The sequence below is a fragment of the Mus musculus genome, chromosome 4, assembly GCF_000001635.26.
Source record: "Mus musculus strain C57BL/6J chromosome 4, GRCm38.p6 C57BL/6J".
Classification (NCBI taxonomy): Eukaryota; Metazoa; Chordata; class Mammalia; order Rodentia; family Muridae; genus Mus; species Mus musculus.
In genome coordinates this window covers 46,634,770-46,650,839 of record NC_000070.6, presented here as the reverse complement: position 1 = coordinate 46,650,839, position 16,070 = coordinate 46,634,770, and the positions used below count along the sequence as shown (strand labels likewise).

Here is a 16,070-nt window from a genome sequence, read left to right as displayed (position 1 = left end):
AGGTGAACCAGAACAAGGTGTATCGATCTAGTGGCGAAACACGCCTCGGGGCGCTTTGGTAAACTGAGGCAGGAGGTTGAGGGAATCAGTTGGATCCTAGCCCTGCTATTTAAAGCTCTGCTCTGTCCTCGCGGTGCTCCGCGTTCCCGCCAGTGCAACAAGGCGCCCGAGGTAAGGCGACTGGGGCTGTAAGGTGAAATGCGAGCCGAGGCAGGGGTGGTGGAGGAGGTGGTGTCCGACCAGAGCGATCGCGGGAGGTGACTGGGAAAACTTCCAAACTTTTAGGTTCAGGATCGGAAACGGAGCGCTCGGCCAATGGCTGCGCGATGCGCCGTCCCGCGGTGACTCGCGCGGCACCCGTAGAGTGGCGGCTGGAGAGGACGCCATGCTCCAGCGCCTCCACGCGAACCCCACGGCCACGTAGCTTGGCCTGGCTTCCTGCATCCCTCCCCACGCTTAAAGCGCCTCGGAGAAAGAAAAAGCCTTGTTTTTAAACAGAGGCGCCCGCACGCGCCGCGGGCGAACGAAGCAACATGGCCGACAGCGCGGAGGAAAAGCCGGAAGTTGGCTTGGTGGGCGGGACCCGGGGCGGTCCTCGCGTGACAGGGGCGTGGCCTGCCGTCCTGCGCTGAGTTTGCTGTCAAGTGTCTAAGGCGCTCTCTCCGGCGCCGGCAGGGGTGCTCTCCGCCTTCTTCTAGGGGCTGGACCGGACCGGCTCCGCCCCAGCCAGGTATCGCCGGTTCCCAGGTGCCCGTCGGACCTCCCGCATTCCAGTGCCGCAGGCCTGTGCAGCGGGCCAGCAGCGATGGAGGACGCCCCCGAGCGCACTCCCTCTTCCTCGGAGTCCACACAGCCTCCGGGCTTGGCCAGGGAGCCCGAGGTGGTATCTCCCGGGGATTCGGAGGGCTGCGCCCGGCCTCTAGACACGGTCCCTAAGAAACTCTGTGGGTATTTAAGTAAGTTTGGCGGCAAAGGACCCATCAAGGGCTGGAAATGCCGCTGGTTCTTCTACGATGAGAGGAAGTGCCACCTGTATTATTCGCGCACCGCGCAGGATGCAAACCCCTTGGACAGCATCGATCTCTCCAGTGCGGTCTTTGACTGTAAGGCGGACGCTGAGGAGGAGGGCACTTTTGAAATCAAGACTCCCAGCCGGGTTATTACCCTCAAGGTAAGTGGAACTCCGCACTTTACAGCTCGAGCTAGTTTTCAGGGCCAATGCATGGCCACCGCAAATTAACCCGGACGGTGATCACCATCCAGTCAGTGCCCCAGAGCCTGGAGCTGTCCCACTTAGCTTTCACACCATTTCCTTATTGCCTTCCCACAGGCAAGGGTGAGGGACTCCTTTTATGCATTAAGAAACTGATTCATAGACAAAAGGGAATGGCCCAGCCCAGGCATTTACAATGCTGTGGCTCACTTTTTGGAATCTTCCAGTGCTGTTATCAAACCTGGTATTGAAGCAGTCAGGGTACTGTGGTTGCACTCGCTGAGGCCAGGATCTGATTCATATCTTGGTGTTTTGGCCAACGGGAGGGAATGCAGACATGGGTAGGGATTAGGAAGGAAAATATGTAAGTTCACTGATGGGCCTAGATTGTTCATCCAGGCATGCCTGAACTAGTGAGTTCTTAGTAAATGCCTTTTGAATAAACACGTATGCACACACGGAGTGATGGAGCCACAGGTCAGAACCTATCTATCATGTTAAGGGGAAGTGTCCTGTTACCTGTCTGGGAAGATGGATGTGGGCTTAGGTTAGTTCTCTAGGCAGAGGAGTGCAAGGATGAAGGTCTTTCTTTCCACTGCCTGGTCTCTGTCTCCCTATGTCCTCAACCTGCAGCTGTTCAGATACTAGGATGCCGGGAGGTGTAGTTCTCCTTTCCTGGCAGTGTGGCCAGTTGGCTAGGCTGGAATCCAATTTTTAAACAAGAAAGGACATTTTAGAGGTCATGTGGGCTTAGGTCTTGTGTTCCTTCCACAAGACAAGTGCTGTTGGTCAGGGTCCCTCAGCACATGATTTATTTATTTATTTTTATTTTTTTGGTTAGTCCATACATATGCCTGGCTCTGTGCTAGGCTTTGGGGTGTGGATCAAGTCAGACTTGCTCAACTCTGCACCGCATTCTCAAACAGCTCGAGGTGTGATGGGGAAACTGGCAGGCATGGGTAAGTGCCTCATGGAGACTCTGCGAAGAGTTTGGACAGTAACAGTGTGGTGACAGAGGGATCGGCTCCTCCAAATGAGGAGGGGAGCTTTTCAGAAAGACATCGTCACTTTAAACAAGTGGTGATGGGAGAGAGACGATGATGCTGAGAGAGCATAGGCAGACAGGTGGGAAACATAGTGTAAGTACGAGTCACAGGCAAGCAACAGGAGCCTGGCATACATAGGTGCCCAAAGGATGGAGGTGAAGGGGGTGACACTGGGGAGTGAGGCCAGGGCCTTGGACTTTGTTTCTAGGCTGTAGAAGCTGTCTGAGAGCCTTAAGCTAAGAGAGTACAATGAGATTAGAGTGCTCAGAGAGCTCAGCCTGGCTGTTGGGCAGAGAGCAAATTGGGATAAGGAGAAGCTGGTAAGCAGAGAGCCCAGGAGGGGATGGTGGCTGAGCAGGAGCTGTGGCCCTGGAGAAAATGCAGATGACAGAGATGTTAGGCCTGTGGATGCAGGGTATAGGAATTGGCAGGTGGCCTGGTTGCAATAGCGCAGACAGAAGAGGCCTCACGGTGAAGAAAACATCCAGACCCGTGCCATCTGAAGTAAACTCTGGTTAGATCTAAGGGCTGCCTCTCGAGTGCTGGCCTGCCCGTCACAGGGTCGGTCTCCGTCGAACATGTCGAATGAGTTCAGGAGTAAAACGAGGTGCTTGTGTCTGTCTGGGGTCTATCGGGTTGTGGTGACGCCTAAGAGAAATGGAAGTGTCGGAGGAACAGAGTGCGGACAGAAAAGACTGGTAGATATTAGTCTGTCTCATTGATATCTGAGTAGCAGGCCAAGGGACTCCATAGAACTTGAGAGTTCTAGTTGAGTTTGTTTCCTTGAGAAACACCATGGCCAAAAGCAATCTGGGGAAGGCAAGGCTTCCTTACACACCATAGTCCTTCCCTGGGGGGCAGGAACTCAAGCAGGAGCCTGGGGGCAGAGCCCATAGTGGCACCCTGCTTACTGGCTTGCTTTCTCTGGCTTGCTCAGCCTCCTCTGTGTAAGCCGAGAGTACAGTGGTTCTCAGTCTGTTGGTTGCAACCTCTTTGGGGGTTGCCTATCAGACATTTACATTACGATTCATAACAATAGCAAAATTACAGTTACGAAGTAGCTATTAAAATAATTTTAGGGCTGGTGAGATGGCTCAGTGGGTAGGAGCACCCGACTGCTCTTCCAAAGGTCCGGAGTTCAAATCCCAGCAACCACATGGTGGCTCACAACCATCTGTAATGAGATCTGATGCCCTCTACTGGAGTGTCTGAAGACAGCTACAGTGAACTTACATATAATAAATAAATAAATCTTTAAAAAAAAAATAAAAATAATTTTATGGTCAAAGGTCCTCACAGCATAAGAAACTGTGTTAAAGAGTCGCAGCATGAGGAAGGTTGAGAACCACTGACCTAGACATGCCTGCCTGGGTATGGCGCCGCCAACAGTGGGCTGAGCTCTCCTCCATGGATCAGTAACTAAGAAAATGCCTCACAGACATGGCTACAGGGCAATATGATCTAGACCATCCTTTGATTAAGTCACAGTTTCCCAGGTGAGTCTTAGTTTGTGTCATGTTGACAGCTGAAGCTCATGGTGACAATCTCTCTCCCTATGCAGGTCACACCTCTCTGAAAGAGAGAGCTTGCCCTGGCTGCTCTGTAGCCTTTGCCACCCTTTCGTAGCCTTGAGGCTGTCTGCTCCAGCAAGCCACCCATCATCTAAGCCCACCAAGGCTTGTACTTTTAAAAGTATATTTAAAATAAACTTCCAGTTTTCAACTGAGAGACCTAGTTTCTGGGGCCTGGGCCACTTATATCCATCTGTGGGAAAAGGCTGGTCACTCCTGCCTTCTCCCTACAAGATCCAGAAAGCTGACAGATGTAAAAACAGCTGTTTAGTCCATCAGTTGGGAAAGTAGTGACTGACATCACCACAAAGCAATTGAGGAAACAGAGGCACAGAGACATTGAGGAGTCCCTAAGGAGAAAACCAGAGCCTGATTCTGTTTGTTTGTTTGTTTGTTTGTTTCTGGCCCCGCTTGCTCCAGGCCCCTGCTCCGGCCATATTTATTTTATGTATGTGAGTACACTGTAGCTGTCTTCAGACACACCAGAAGAGGGCATCAGATCCCATTACAGATGGTTGTGAACCACCATGTGGTTGCTGGGATTTGAACTCAGGACCTCTGGAAGAGCTGAGCCATCTCTCCAGTCTGAGTGCCATTAGAGAAGTGAATATAGACACACACACACACACACACACACACACACACACACACAGAGTGGACAGAGTTCCTGAACCTTCCGTGAGCTCTGTAGGCCAGGCCTAGTGTTACCCTAAGGCCTGGGACCTTACTAACCAATGCTTGTGCTTCTCAGGCTGCCACCAAGCAGGCCATGCTCTACTGGCTACAGCAGCTGCAGATGAAGCGCTGGGAGTTCCACAACAGCCCACCTGCACTTCCCGCCACCCCTGCTGCCGCCCTGGCTGAGAATGGGCCCACCCTGCACCTCAAACTAGGTACCAGCCGGCTGGTCTCCAGCCACAGACCCAAGCATCTGATAGCCAGGCTTTCCCCCTCTTGCTGGGAGCGTGGGAGGAGCTCTCTGCCAAGAAGCAGGACCAGGAATGAACGGGATGTTGAATGGGATGTAGGATGGGTTAGGACAGGAACCTGGGCTGGCTGCTTGAGTTCAGGTCTCAGTCATGGGTGATTTCAGGCGAGTTGCCAAGCCTCTCTGAGATGCAGATTCCTTCCCTTCCAAATGAGGTGAAAAAAATTAGATCCGTCTTAGCATTCTTCCGAGGCTTAGCTGAATCCATATGCCGCAGATGCTTAGAGCAATGCCTGCATAGGGTCAGCACCCAGAACATTGTAACATCCCTAAGGCATCGCAGGAAGTTACACCTGCTCACTTGTGAGAAAGTGCAGTGCTGGCTTCTTACACACGTCTGTGGTGATTCTCTGTTATGACATTAACCCTGATGTTTTCAGAGAACAAAGTTCTTTGTCCTATATTGCCTGCAAGTGAGGTTTCATCTCTCTCTCTCTCTCTCTCTCTCTGTGTGTGTGTGTGTGTTTGTGTGTGTGTGTGTGTGTGTATTTATCAGGGGTTGAATTCTGGATCTCATGAATGCTAGCTAACCACTCTGCCATTAAGCCACCATCCCTTACCCTTGGATTTTAGTCCAGTTTGGCCTCCTTAGCAGTAGGATAATGAACATGTGCCATCACGATTTGCTGTGAGTGAAGGCTTTTTTTTTTTTTTTTAAATACAATTTTTTTTAAAGATTTATTTATTTATTATATGTAAGTTCACTGTAGCTGTCTTCAGACACTCCAGTAGAGGGCATCAGATCTCATTACAGATGGTTGTGAGCCACCATGTGGTTGCTGGGATTTGAACTCCGGACCTTTGGAAGAGCAGTCGGGTGCTCTTACCCACTGAGCCATCTCACCAGCCCGAGTGAAGGCTTTTTAAATCCCAGGCTGTAGAATATCCCGACATGGAGAAGCCTGGGGAAATCACTTTTTGTCCCACCCCTGTGCGGTGGCTGGACCACCCCACAGCTGCCCCTGCCAGACAGAGCATGGGTAATCAGTCAGGTCCCAGTACCGAGTCAGTGTCTAAAACTCAACCACTTCAGTTGACAGGCCAGTTGGCTGCAGCTGTATGCCTCCTGGACCACCGTGCCTGGGTGCTTCCCGTGTCCGAGACTGAGCACACCTGTCTGTGCGAGCCCCCCCTCCCTTGATAGGTGCCAAGGTGTTTTCCCAACAGCAGACTACACCCTACCCTTCCTCAGTCTCTACCAGCCGGTCCAGTTGGGCACTGCCCTGGGCCTCTTACTCCTGAACTGCATGCCAGTTTTAGATCCCCTCACTGTTATGCCCTAGGTTGACTCTCTCAGCTAGAGAACCCTAGCCATCCTCGTCTCCAGTGGCCTCGTCCAAGCCCAGTGTCTGAACCTGTCCACATGTATGCTTGGGCTGGAGCTATTGTAGTAGCATATACATTGCTATTGCTATCATAATAGTACCTACATGCTATTACTGCTGTAACAGTACACCCACAAGAGCTATCAATACTCAGTAACAACTGCTCATGTCCTTCGGTCTTTTTGTTTTGTTGGGGTTTTTTTTGTTGTTGTTTTTTGGTTTTTGGGTTTTTTTTGTTTTTTTTTTTTTTGTTTTGTTTTTTTTTTGTTGTTTTTTTTTTGCTATGAGATAGTGTGTCATGTAGCCCAGGCTGGCCTTGAATTCACTCTGTAGCTGAGGCTGTTCTGGAACTCCTGAGCCTCCTGCCTCCTCCTCTTCCCAGGTTCTGGGATGACAGGCCGGGTTTTGAAGGGTTTCTTTGCACCTATCCTCCTTCTGTGGTTCATACCAATCCCCTCTACCAGGCAGCCAGGCAGTCTTGTCTGTGTGGAAAATTATAGCCTGAGTTGACACAGTTGCCATTATCAGCTTCAGAGAAGAGATGAGAGATCTTCCTTCCTATGTGTTGAACAGAAAGAGCTCGGGTAGAAAGGCATGGTGTGGAACCCCATTGGCCCCTTGGCCTGTGCCGGACCTGGTCCGGGTTCTATAGCTTTGCTTCAGCGCTCATGACTAGGCCTGTCTGGAGTTAGCATTGCTTTGCCCGTGGGGCAGGCAACATGCTGGCCCTATAGCCAGGGTGGTGGTGACTTGGGGAGAGCGCTGGCTGAGATTCTGGAAGCAGATGTATAGACTTTCCCTTCTGACAGCCTTTCCATCCTATAGCAAGCCTACCCCTGCTGGATCCAGGCCCTGAGTGGAAACTTCCTGCATCGCACACACACATATGCCCGCACACACAGAAGGGCCTTTATGGAGTCCATTGTTTATTTGCCTTCTCCCTTTGTAGCCCAGGCTGGCTTCAGTGTCACCGTGTAGCCCAGGCTGACTTTAAATCCATGGTGATCACATGTGCTGCCTCTTTCCCCCTCCACCCCCCCTTCCCCTGCACTCCCTCCACCCCGGCTCCCCATGGAGTCTTGAGCAAGCTGGTGAACCTTACTCTAGCTGTCTACTCATGCTGCCCTACCTCAGCCCCTCCCTATCCTTCCTGAGGAAGCAGAAGGCTATGCAAGCCTCCTGATCCACTTCTGACTTTGAGTCACAGAGGCTGGGTCCTGTAAAAAAAAAAAAAAAAAAGTCGTGTCACGCCCTTGGGCAATCTGAAGGCGAGTTCTCTCCAGCTTTTTAGCATTTCCAATCTCTATACTTCACCTACACAGTGGCCTTCAGAGAGCCAAGAACAATCAGGAAAACTGACAGCTTTCTATAATTACACATTGCCAGAGGAAGTCACAGCTTACAGGAGACATTCCTAAATGTCTGCCGGCAAAACTTCCCATCTCATGTATTGTATTACTCTAGCCTGGGCACTGGCCATCTCATTTAGCCCTTTGTCTCCCAGGTGTTATTCTCATTTTATAGCAGAGGAAGCAAAGGCCCCTGGTTAAGGAAATGCCTACCCTACAGTTCAAGCTGCAGCCTATAAGTTCACACCTCAGAACTGAGGGGGCATTCAGGGCTACACCGGGGAAGCGGCAACCTCCTAGCCTTGTCCCTCTTTTTGTGTGGACAGGGACTTCCCTGAAGTGATGGCCCAAGCCCTCAGGGAAGAGAACTCTTGAGAGCCACTGGACGTGCCTAGCATGACCCCCTCACTGGGGCCTTTCTCCAGGCCTTACGCCATCAAATCCAGTGGGAAGTGTGGGTCTCAGCATGGTAAGGCCACCACGTGTGCCTGTCCTTTTCACTCTTCAGTAGCTGATGGCTTTCTAGGCACACCGCCCACTTCTCAGGAGCAGAGTGCTGCCTCAGTGGGCAAAATGGAAAAGGCACAATGGCTGAATTACATCTGAGCTTACAAAATGGCTGAATTACGTCTGAGCTCACACCACCCTGGCGTTGGCCTTCACCACAGACCTTACCCTCTCCGAGCTGCTCTTATTGGAGATACCCAAGGTAGTGTGGTGTAGCCTTAGAGTTGATCTCCGGTCACAGGCAGAGAGAGGATGTAAGAGACCCTGCCAAAGAAACACACACTGAGAAACTTGGATCTGAGAAAAACTGATTTTATTTGCTCTGAATGAGGGAGAGGGGAGGTGGCTAAAGTATTGATAGATAAGAAAATTTTATATTGAATCTGTTCAAAATCTGAAAGATTGGAGACACACTGTGGAGCCTCATCCTTTTCTGTTTCCATGTCCTCTGACCTTGAAGAACACGGGGTGGAGAGCAGCCATCTTGATTTTTCATTTGCTTGTTTTGGAAACAAGGCCTGGCCTCAGATCTTCTAACCAAAGGCAGGTCTAGCACTTCAGGCTTTTGCTGAACAACAAACCACACACACACATACACACACACACACACACACACACATACATAAACACACATATACACATACACACACAGACACTCCCCCTCTCACACACATTTACACAGTGATACATATACATGTATACACATATACACAAATACACACATTCTCCTCTCACATATACATACAAACACACATACTCCCCCCAATCACATATACACATACACCACCACCACACACACCCACTGTGGCCCATCTTCCTAGCCACACACCACACATGGCCTTCCCATCCAGTTACCCTGGTCCTTGTCCACAGATTCAGCTCTGGTGCCCAAACCCTCACTCCTCACACAGGTCAGGAGTGGGCTCAGGCCTTAGGCCACACTCACAGCCCTCACAGCCGCATTCTTCTTCCCGAAGGGAGTTTTCTCTGGCTTGAGTTGGAGGGACTGTCTCAGCCTCCCAGATCAGCTCTCTGCCCCAGCTCCTGCCACCCGGGTCTTGGGTTGTGGCTTCTTCCACTGGCTGCCTCTGTAGCCTCAGCATCCTGCAACTTTGCTTCCTTTCACTTTCTCCAGCCCTCCCTGAAAGCCCAGCTCATGGTCTGGGGAGAGGAGGAGTGGAAAGGAGGCCTCGAAAGAATGGCTTTGAGTGCTGTTGCCAAGTCAACTGACCAGACTGTGTAGTTGACAGGGCTGGGAATTAGTAGCGTGTGACCTACTATTGTCTAAGGGATTACAGACAGGTTTTCTTGAGTGCGTGGAACAGCCTCCACCCCCACACTAACACCCCCTCCCCCCAGATCACCACCACGGTGATGGGTGCTTTCATTTGCACACCTTCTTTACAGATGTGATGCACAGATAGAGTCCTAGAGTCATAAGGTTATTCTTTACTTTCCCACTTTCTGTAACACTCACTACTAACCCCAGACATGCCACATCCTTTCTCTTACACTTTTTTTTAGCTTAGAAACTTAACATTAAACATTTTGAAATCACTTGCTCTAGAAGAATTCTTGTCAGGATACCAGGGGAAGTAGTAAAGAAGAAAAGGCAGCCATAGTTCCATCCTAATAGACATGGCCAGTGTTAATGCAGTGCTATGATAGTCCATCTTATAGACACTGCCAGTGTTAATGCAGTGCTATGATCCATAGTCCATCTTATAGACACTGCCAGTGTTAATGCAGTGCTATGATCCATAGTTCATCTTATAGACACTGCCAGTGTTAATGCAGTGCTATGGTCCATAGTCCATCTTATAGACACTGCCAGTGTTAATGCAGTGCTATGATCCATAGTCCATCTTATAGACACTGCCAGTGTTAATGCAGTGCTATGATCCATAGTTCATCTTATAGACACTGCCAGTGTTAATGCAGTGCTATGGTCCATAGTCCATCTTATAGACACTGCCAGTGTTAATGCAGTGCTATGATCCATAGTCCATCTTATAGACACTGCCAGTGTTAATGCAATGCTATGATAGTCCATCTTATAGACACTGCCAGTGTTAAATCAGTGTTATGGTCCATAGTCCATCTTATAGACACTGCCAGTGTTAATGCAGTGCTATGATCCATAGTTCATCTTATAGACACTGCCAGTGTTAATGCAGTGCTATGGTCCATAGTCCATCTTATAGACACTGCCAGTGTTAATGCAGTGCTATGATCCATAGTTCATCTTACAGACACTGCCAGTGTTAATGCAGTGCTATGATCCATAGTTCATCTTACAGACACTGCCAGTGTAAATGCTGTGCTGACCTCTGCCTCCTTTCTTGTTAGTGTACTTTGGGATATATACCAATGCAAAACAACTATACTCTGCTTTTCAGTATTTAGAGTTGTGATATTTCTCTGTGTTTTAATATTTCCTTGTAGCTTCTTATTTTTAATGAATATAAATTTGTTTTCTAGTTATGAAGGTAGAACTAAAATTTTTACAATAGCAAACTTGGTGAGAAACACAACAAATTGAGACTAGCGTGCTCACTCATAATCCCGCCATGCAACCTAATCACACTTAAGTATCTAAGCATTTATTAAGTTAGGTAGAGATTCCCTCCACGTTGCTACATAACGGCTGTATGTAATTATAAGGGCATGCTGTTTGTCTACAAAGCTGGCTGACACAGGTTGGCTAGTCCAAAACCAGAAGATCTTCAAAAGCTAACATAGTTAAAGGTCGTGCGGATTCCAGAACAGTGAGTCACGGCTGAGCTCACGCTTCTAATCTTGAAAATCCAGCTTTAACCGGAAAGAAACCTCTAGTCTGATACATATTTTACCCAAGAACATTAAACCTCTTACCCACTTACTGCCTTTATTAGAAATGTCCTTTATGCCAGGCAGTGGTGGCGCATGCCTTTAATCCAAGCACTTAGGAGGCAGCAGCAGGTGGGTTTTTGAGTTGGAGGTCAGCCTGGTCTACAGAGTGAGTTCCAGGACAGCCAGGGCTATACAGAGAAACCCTGTCTTGGAAAAACAAAAACAAAAACAAAACAAAAAAACAAAAAACAAAAAAGAAATGTCCTTTATGGCAGAAGATTGGTTGTTTGGTTGGTTTTTGTTTTTTCAAGACAGGGTTTCTCTTCATAGTCATGGCTGTCCTGGAATTCTCTCTATAGACCAGGCTGGCCTTGAACTCAAAGATGCCGAGTTCTTGCCTCTGCCTCCTAAGATTAAGGGCGCGCATCACCTCAACGGGCATAAGCAGAGGCCATTGTTAGAGACTTATCCAGTGAGATGCATGCCCTTTATCCACACGGCACCGTGAAAGCCCACGAAGGTGTGTGTGGTGATGGCCAGGCAGGACCCCAGCCTCTGACCTTCCCACTTAGCAGTGCTGCTTGCTACAAGAGCAACACTGAAGATTAAGGAGACTGACACCAGGGAGCAAAACAGTTCAGTGAGGCAGTAAAATAACCTGCTTGGTGTCACTTGGGTGAGCGGCACTAAGACCCTGTGACCCTAGTGATTTTTCCTTAGGTGGCAGTTTTGAACTGCCCTGTGACAAGTGGCTGGTATTTAGATGCAAAAATGATGTCTTTGCTGCTAACTGATCTTAAATCTTTTTCCTATATGTATAATTAGCCACCATAGTGATGGTGGTTCCAGACACTCTTAGGATCAAAAAGTTTGTTTGTTTGTCTGTCTGTCTGTTTGTTTATTTTAATTGAGATTTGGAATCATGGGGCTTCTACATCTCGGCTGCATCCCTAACGCACAGAGTGTTGTGCTTGAGACCGACTGTAACTCCATTTCTTTCTCTCTTGTTTTTTTTTCTTGGTTTGTTTTTGTTGTTGTTATTGTTATTGTTTTTCAAGGCAGAGTTTCTCTGTGTAGCCCTGGCTGTCCTGGAAATCTCTTTGTAGACCAGGCTGGCCTCAAACTCAAAGAGATCCACCTGCCTCTGCCTCCTGAGTGCTGGGATTAAAGGTGTGTGTCACCACCATGCCCAACATGTAACTCATTTTCTATGTCTGTTCTTTTATGTTCGCTGGAGGAAAAGGTCTCACTGTGTGTGCCAGGCTGACCTGACACAGCAATTCTCCCGCTTCAGCCTCCTGAGATGAGGTGCTCTGCCCACTTCTCTTGTGTTCTTCGTCGACATGTTTTATGTAGCTGAGTGGCAGATGGGTGGAGGCATCTTGCTTTACCCAGCCTCCTCCTGGGCTGTCAAGTCTTCATTTCTGGCCGGGCTTGGTGGTGTGCACCTGTAATCCTAGGTTCTTGAGCGCTGGAATATGGATTTCAAGATCCAGGCCAGGTCTGAGTAATTTAGTGAGACTCTACACCCCCCCCCCAAAAAAGGAGGATGTCTAGAGAGATGGCTCCATAGATAAAGGATTGCCATGCAAGCCTGAGAAACAGCATGCAGATTTCCCCAGAGTGCATGGGAAAGCCAGGTGGGCATGGTACCTTGTGCTCTTCCTGGGGAGGCAGAGACAGGAGATGCAGAGCAAGCTGGATAAACAGACTGTCCTAATCAGCGAGCTCTGGGCTCAGCTAGAGCACCTGTGTCAGTAAGTAAAGCAGAGTGGTCAAGAAGAAATCTGACATCAACCTCTGGGCACCACACATAGCACATGCATGTGCATGTGTGTTCATACACATGTGAACAAACATTATATATGCTCCCTCCAATACATACATACACATGATAAAAATAAAACAACAACAGCAACAGAAACCTAGGAAAAGTTATTTCCACTTTAAGGTACTATACATGACCCTAGGATAGACACCTTGGCACATCAAGTTTTTGGTACATTTCAGACTCTTTTTTTAAAATGGCTTATCAGATACAGAGTCACCTGTGGCCTGCGTGTTCGTGAAGAGTCTCCAAGAAGGCTTCAGCAGCAAAACCGATCACTTTGCAGCCACTTTGCTGTTGTTAACCTGCATCAAGTTCGTTAGCTGGGCAGTTGTAGCAACCCCAAATGCTGTCAGCGATGTGCCCACAGCCCAGGACTAAGTCACCCCTACCGAAGTACGCTGGTTCATGCCAGTGTTGACTTGACTGTCTTTGGCTCCCTAGAGCAAGAGGAGGCCGAGCTGGAGGAGTTCCTGTGCCCTGTGAAAACACCCACTGGACTCGTGGGTGCGGCAGCTGCCTTACAGCCTGTCCCTGCCGTGCCCTCAGCCCTTCAGAACATCTCCCTAAAGCATCTGGGCACTGAAATACAGTAAGTGCCGGTGGGCGCATCCGTTCTGTGAGTGCGGAGGGGGCACCCCTTCTGTGAGCTCCATCTGGTGTGGCCCTGGTGGGTCAGGGGTGGGTCATGAGCTTCTTCCCAGTTAGTCACATTGTTATTTAAAATGTCCCAGGGCTCAGCAGGCAGAGGCAGGAGTGTCATGAGTTCCAGGCCAGCCTGACTTACATAGCGGGGATCTTGCTTCTGGTGGCGCACGCCTTTAATCCCAGCACTTGGGAGGCAGAGACAGGCGGATTTCTGAGTTCGAGGCCAGCCTGGTCTACAAAGTGAGTCCCAGGACAGCCAGGGCTACACAGAGAAACCCTGTCTGGAAAAAAAATAATAATAATAATAAATTAAAAAAGAAACAAAATAGAAAAACAAGTCCCATCCAGTAAAACCCTCTCCGCTCAGACCTGGTGACCTGAGTTCCGGGAGTGTGCGTAAAGATGGAAGTTAATAACCAGCTCCTTAGAGCTGTCCCCTGGGGCACAAGCACCAACCACCCCACCCCACCCGACACACCCCATCACACCACACCCCAACATACCCCACCCCACCACACCCCGACACACCACACCACACCACACCCCGCCCCATGCCACACTTAAACAAAAATCTAAACAGAAAAATCACTAAAAACTACCCATAGCCTTACCACTTGCCTTGCTTAGCAAGTGTATAACAGCTCGATATGTTCATGAACACTGAGGTCACACCAAACGATGATTTCATATCAAACTATTTACTTCTAACAAATATACTTTGTCTGGTCGGTCATGTCAACTACTTTGTGGTGGAGAGTGTTGAGACGAAGTATTACTCTGTGGACCCAGGCTAGCCTGGCCATCATTTTGTGGCCCCAGTTGACCTTGAACTTGCAGCAATCCCCCAGTCTCAGCTTTTTGAGTGCTGGAATTACAAACATGAACCACCATGCCAAGACCTGACTGCTTTTTAAATTTTTTTTTATTTTGTAATTTTATGTATGTGTATGTCTGAGAGGATAGTATGGTCCTTTCCAAGAGAGAACCAGGCTTTAGAGAAAAGATGAGGTGTATCCTCTCAGGCCTGCTGGCAGGAGGAAGAGCTAACCCACAGCCATTTGGACAGAGGCACACGGAGCCCAGGAGAGAGGTCTGAGCTGGAAAGAGAAGCCTGGGACACATGGAGCATGGGTGAGCACCCCAGGGTGCAGGACTGAGCCTTCAGGAGATGTGGTGTGTTAGGAACATGCTAAAGGGAAGAGGAGACCAGGAAGGCCAGTGCAGGTGGTTTGTGCCTGAGGTTTGTGCCTGAGGGAGGCCACACCCACAGTCACAGACGTGGTACAGAGGACTCGTGGAGACTGAGAAAGGAAGTTTCACAGCATAGCCCAGGCACTTGTGAGAGTCCCAGATGTGAGGCAAGGCAACATTGCAATATTGAGTTGCCTGCACTTCCAGGAAACCCAGACAACGTGGGGAAATGAGAGCTGCCTGGGTGCCCGCCGCCGGCCCTGTCAGGCCTTGAGCTTGTGTTTGTGCTGCCCAAGCGCAGGTGATCCTTGGGGACAGAATGAGGGGCATGCCAAGCACTGCCAGAGGCTTTGTTGGCACGAGTGTATAGCGAGCCGCTGTGCGTTCCAGTAGCCTGTCCATGGGGATACGTCATAGCACCCACTTCCTGGACTGTCCTGAAGATGAAGTGGGTGGAATACATCATGGTGTCGCTCTCAGAACGTGGCCCAGAGGAGGGCCCAGGCAGTGTGCATTGTGGATCTGTTCCTCATCCCCATGGCAGAAGGGGCTGTCTTAGTTAAGACTTTACTGCTGTGAACAGACACCGTGACCAAGCAACTCTTATACGGACAACATTTAATTGGGGCTGGCTTACAGGTTCAGAGGTTCAGTTCATTATCATCAAGGTGGGAGCTTGGCAGCATCCAGCCAGGTATGGTGCAGGAGGAGCTGAGAGTTCTACATCTTCATCTGAAGGCTGCTAGCAGAACACTGATTTCCAGGCAGCTAGGATGAGTAATTTATAACCCACACCCACAGTGACACACCTACTCCAACAGGGCCACACCTTATAATCCTGCCACTCCCTGGGCAAAGCATACACAAACCATCACAGGAGGCAGCCCAGGAGGATGACCGGCTTGCTGGGTGCTGTCCCCTTGGTGGTCATCACCCCTGTGCTGACCAAGCCTTCCAGAACAGAGCCGAGTTAGGCATTCTCTTCACTACTATGACCAAATCCCCAACTAAAGCAACTCAAGGAAGCAGGGCTCCTTCCGGGCCCCAGTCTGAGAACAGGTCGTCCATCACCTCCAGGAAAGCGTGGAGGCAGGGGCTGAGCACACTGCATCCACTGTAGCCCTCAGCTTAATTCTCCCTGTTATTCTGTCTGGAACCCTTGCTGCCCGTGGATGCTACTGCCCACATTCAAGATGGATCTCCTCCCTTCAGCTAACGCTTTCTTTAGGCTCCAAGGGAAACACCCACAGAGAAACACTCAGAGGTGCATCTCCACAGTGACTCAAATCTAGAAAAGCACCCTCTGAGAATCCCCACCCCCACCCCAGGAGCCTGCCATTCAGGGAGAGTAATCTCCCTGAATGTTTGTTCTGAAGCAAAGTTGATGCAGAGATGCTTCCTCCGGGGACCATGGCTCAGCTGACTGGCGGCTCCCTGGACAGTGGTAAAAAGTAGAGAGCACCCATCCCAGAGAAACCAGCCAGGACCAGAAGGGCTCTTGCTCTCCCACATCCAAGGACCACTAGTCACAAGCCCTGTGACATGCTGGGGAAGCTTACCTCCTGACAGAGG

The 16,070-nt window shown here is 49.6% G+C and overlaps 1 protein-coding gene across 6 annotated transcripts in view; it reads left to right on the top strand.

The window, feature by feature from the left end:
- Window positions 1-499: 499 nt before the first annotated feature.
- The window catches only part of Tbc1d2 (TBC1 domain family, member 2), a 45,951-nt gene continuing 30,380 nt past the window's right edge, over window positions 500-16,070 (top strand). The window contains exons 1-3 of one of the 6 annotated variants that reach the window (XM_006538047.4): window positions 500-1,171; window positions 4,582-4,723; window positions 13,104-13,251. In XM_006538047.4, the coding sequence (XP_006538110.1) occupies window positions 806-1,171; window positions 4,582-4,723; window positions 13,104-13,251 (656 nt within the window). In that variant the 5' untranslated portion in view covers window positions 500-805. Of the gene's footprint in view, window positions 1,172-4,581; window positions 4,724-9,233; window positions 9,242-13,103; window positions 13,252-16,070 lie in introns of those variants that run through there. The other 5 variants (XM_006538046.4, NM_198664.3, XM_030253640.1 and 2 more) reach the window with 5 other exon arrangements.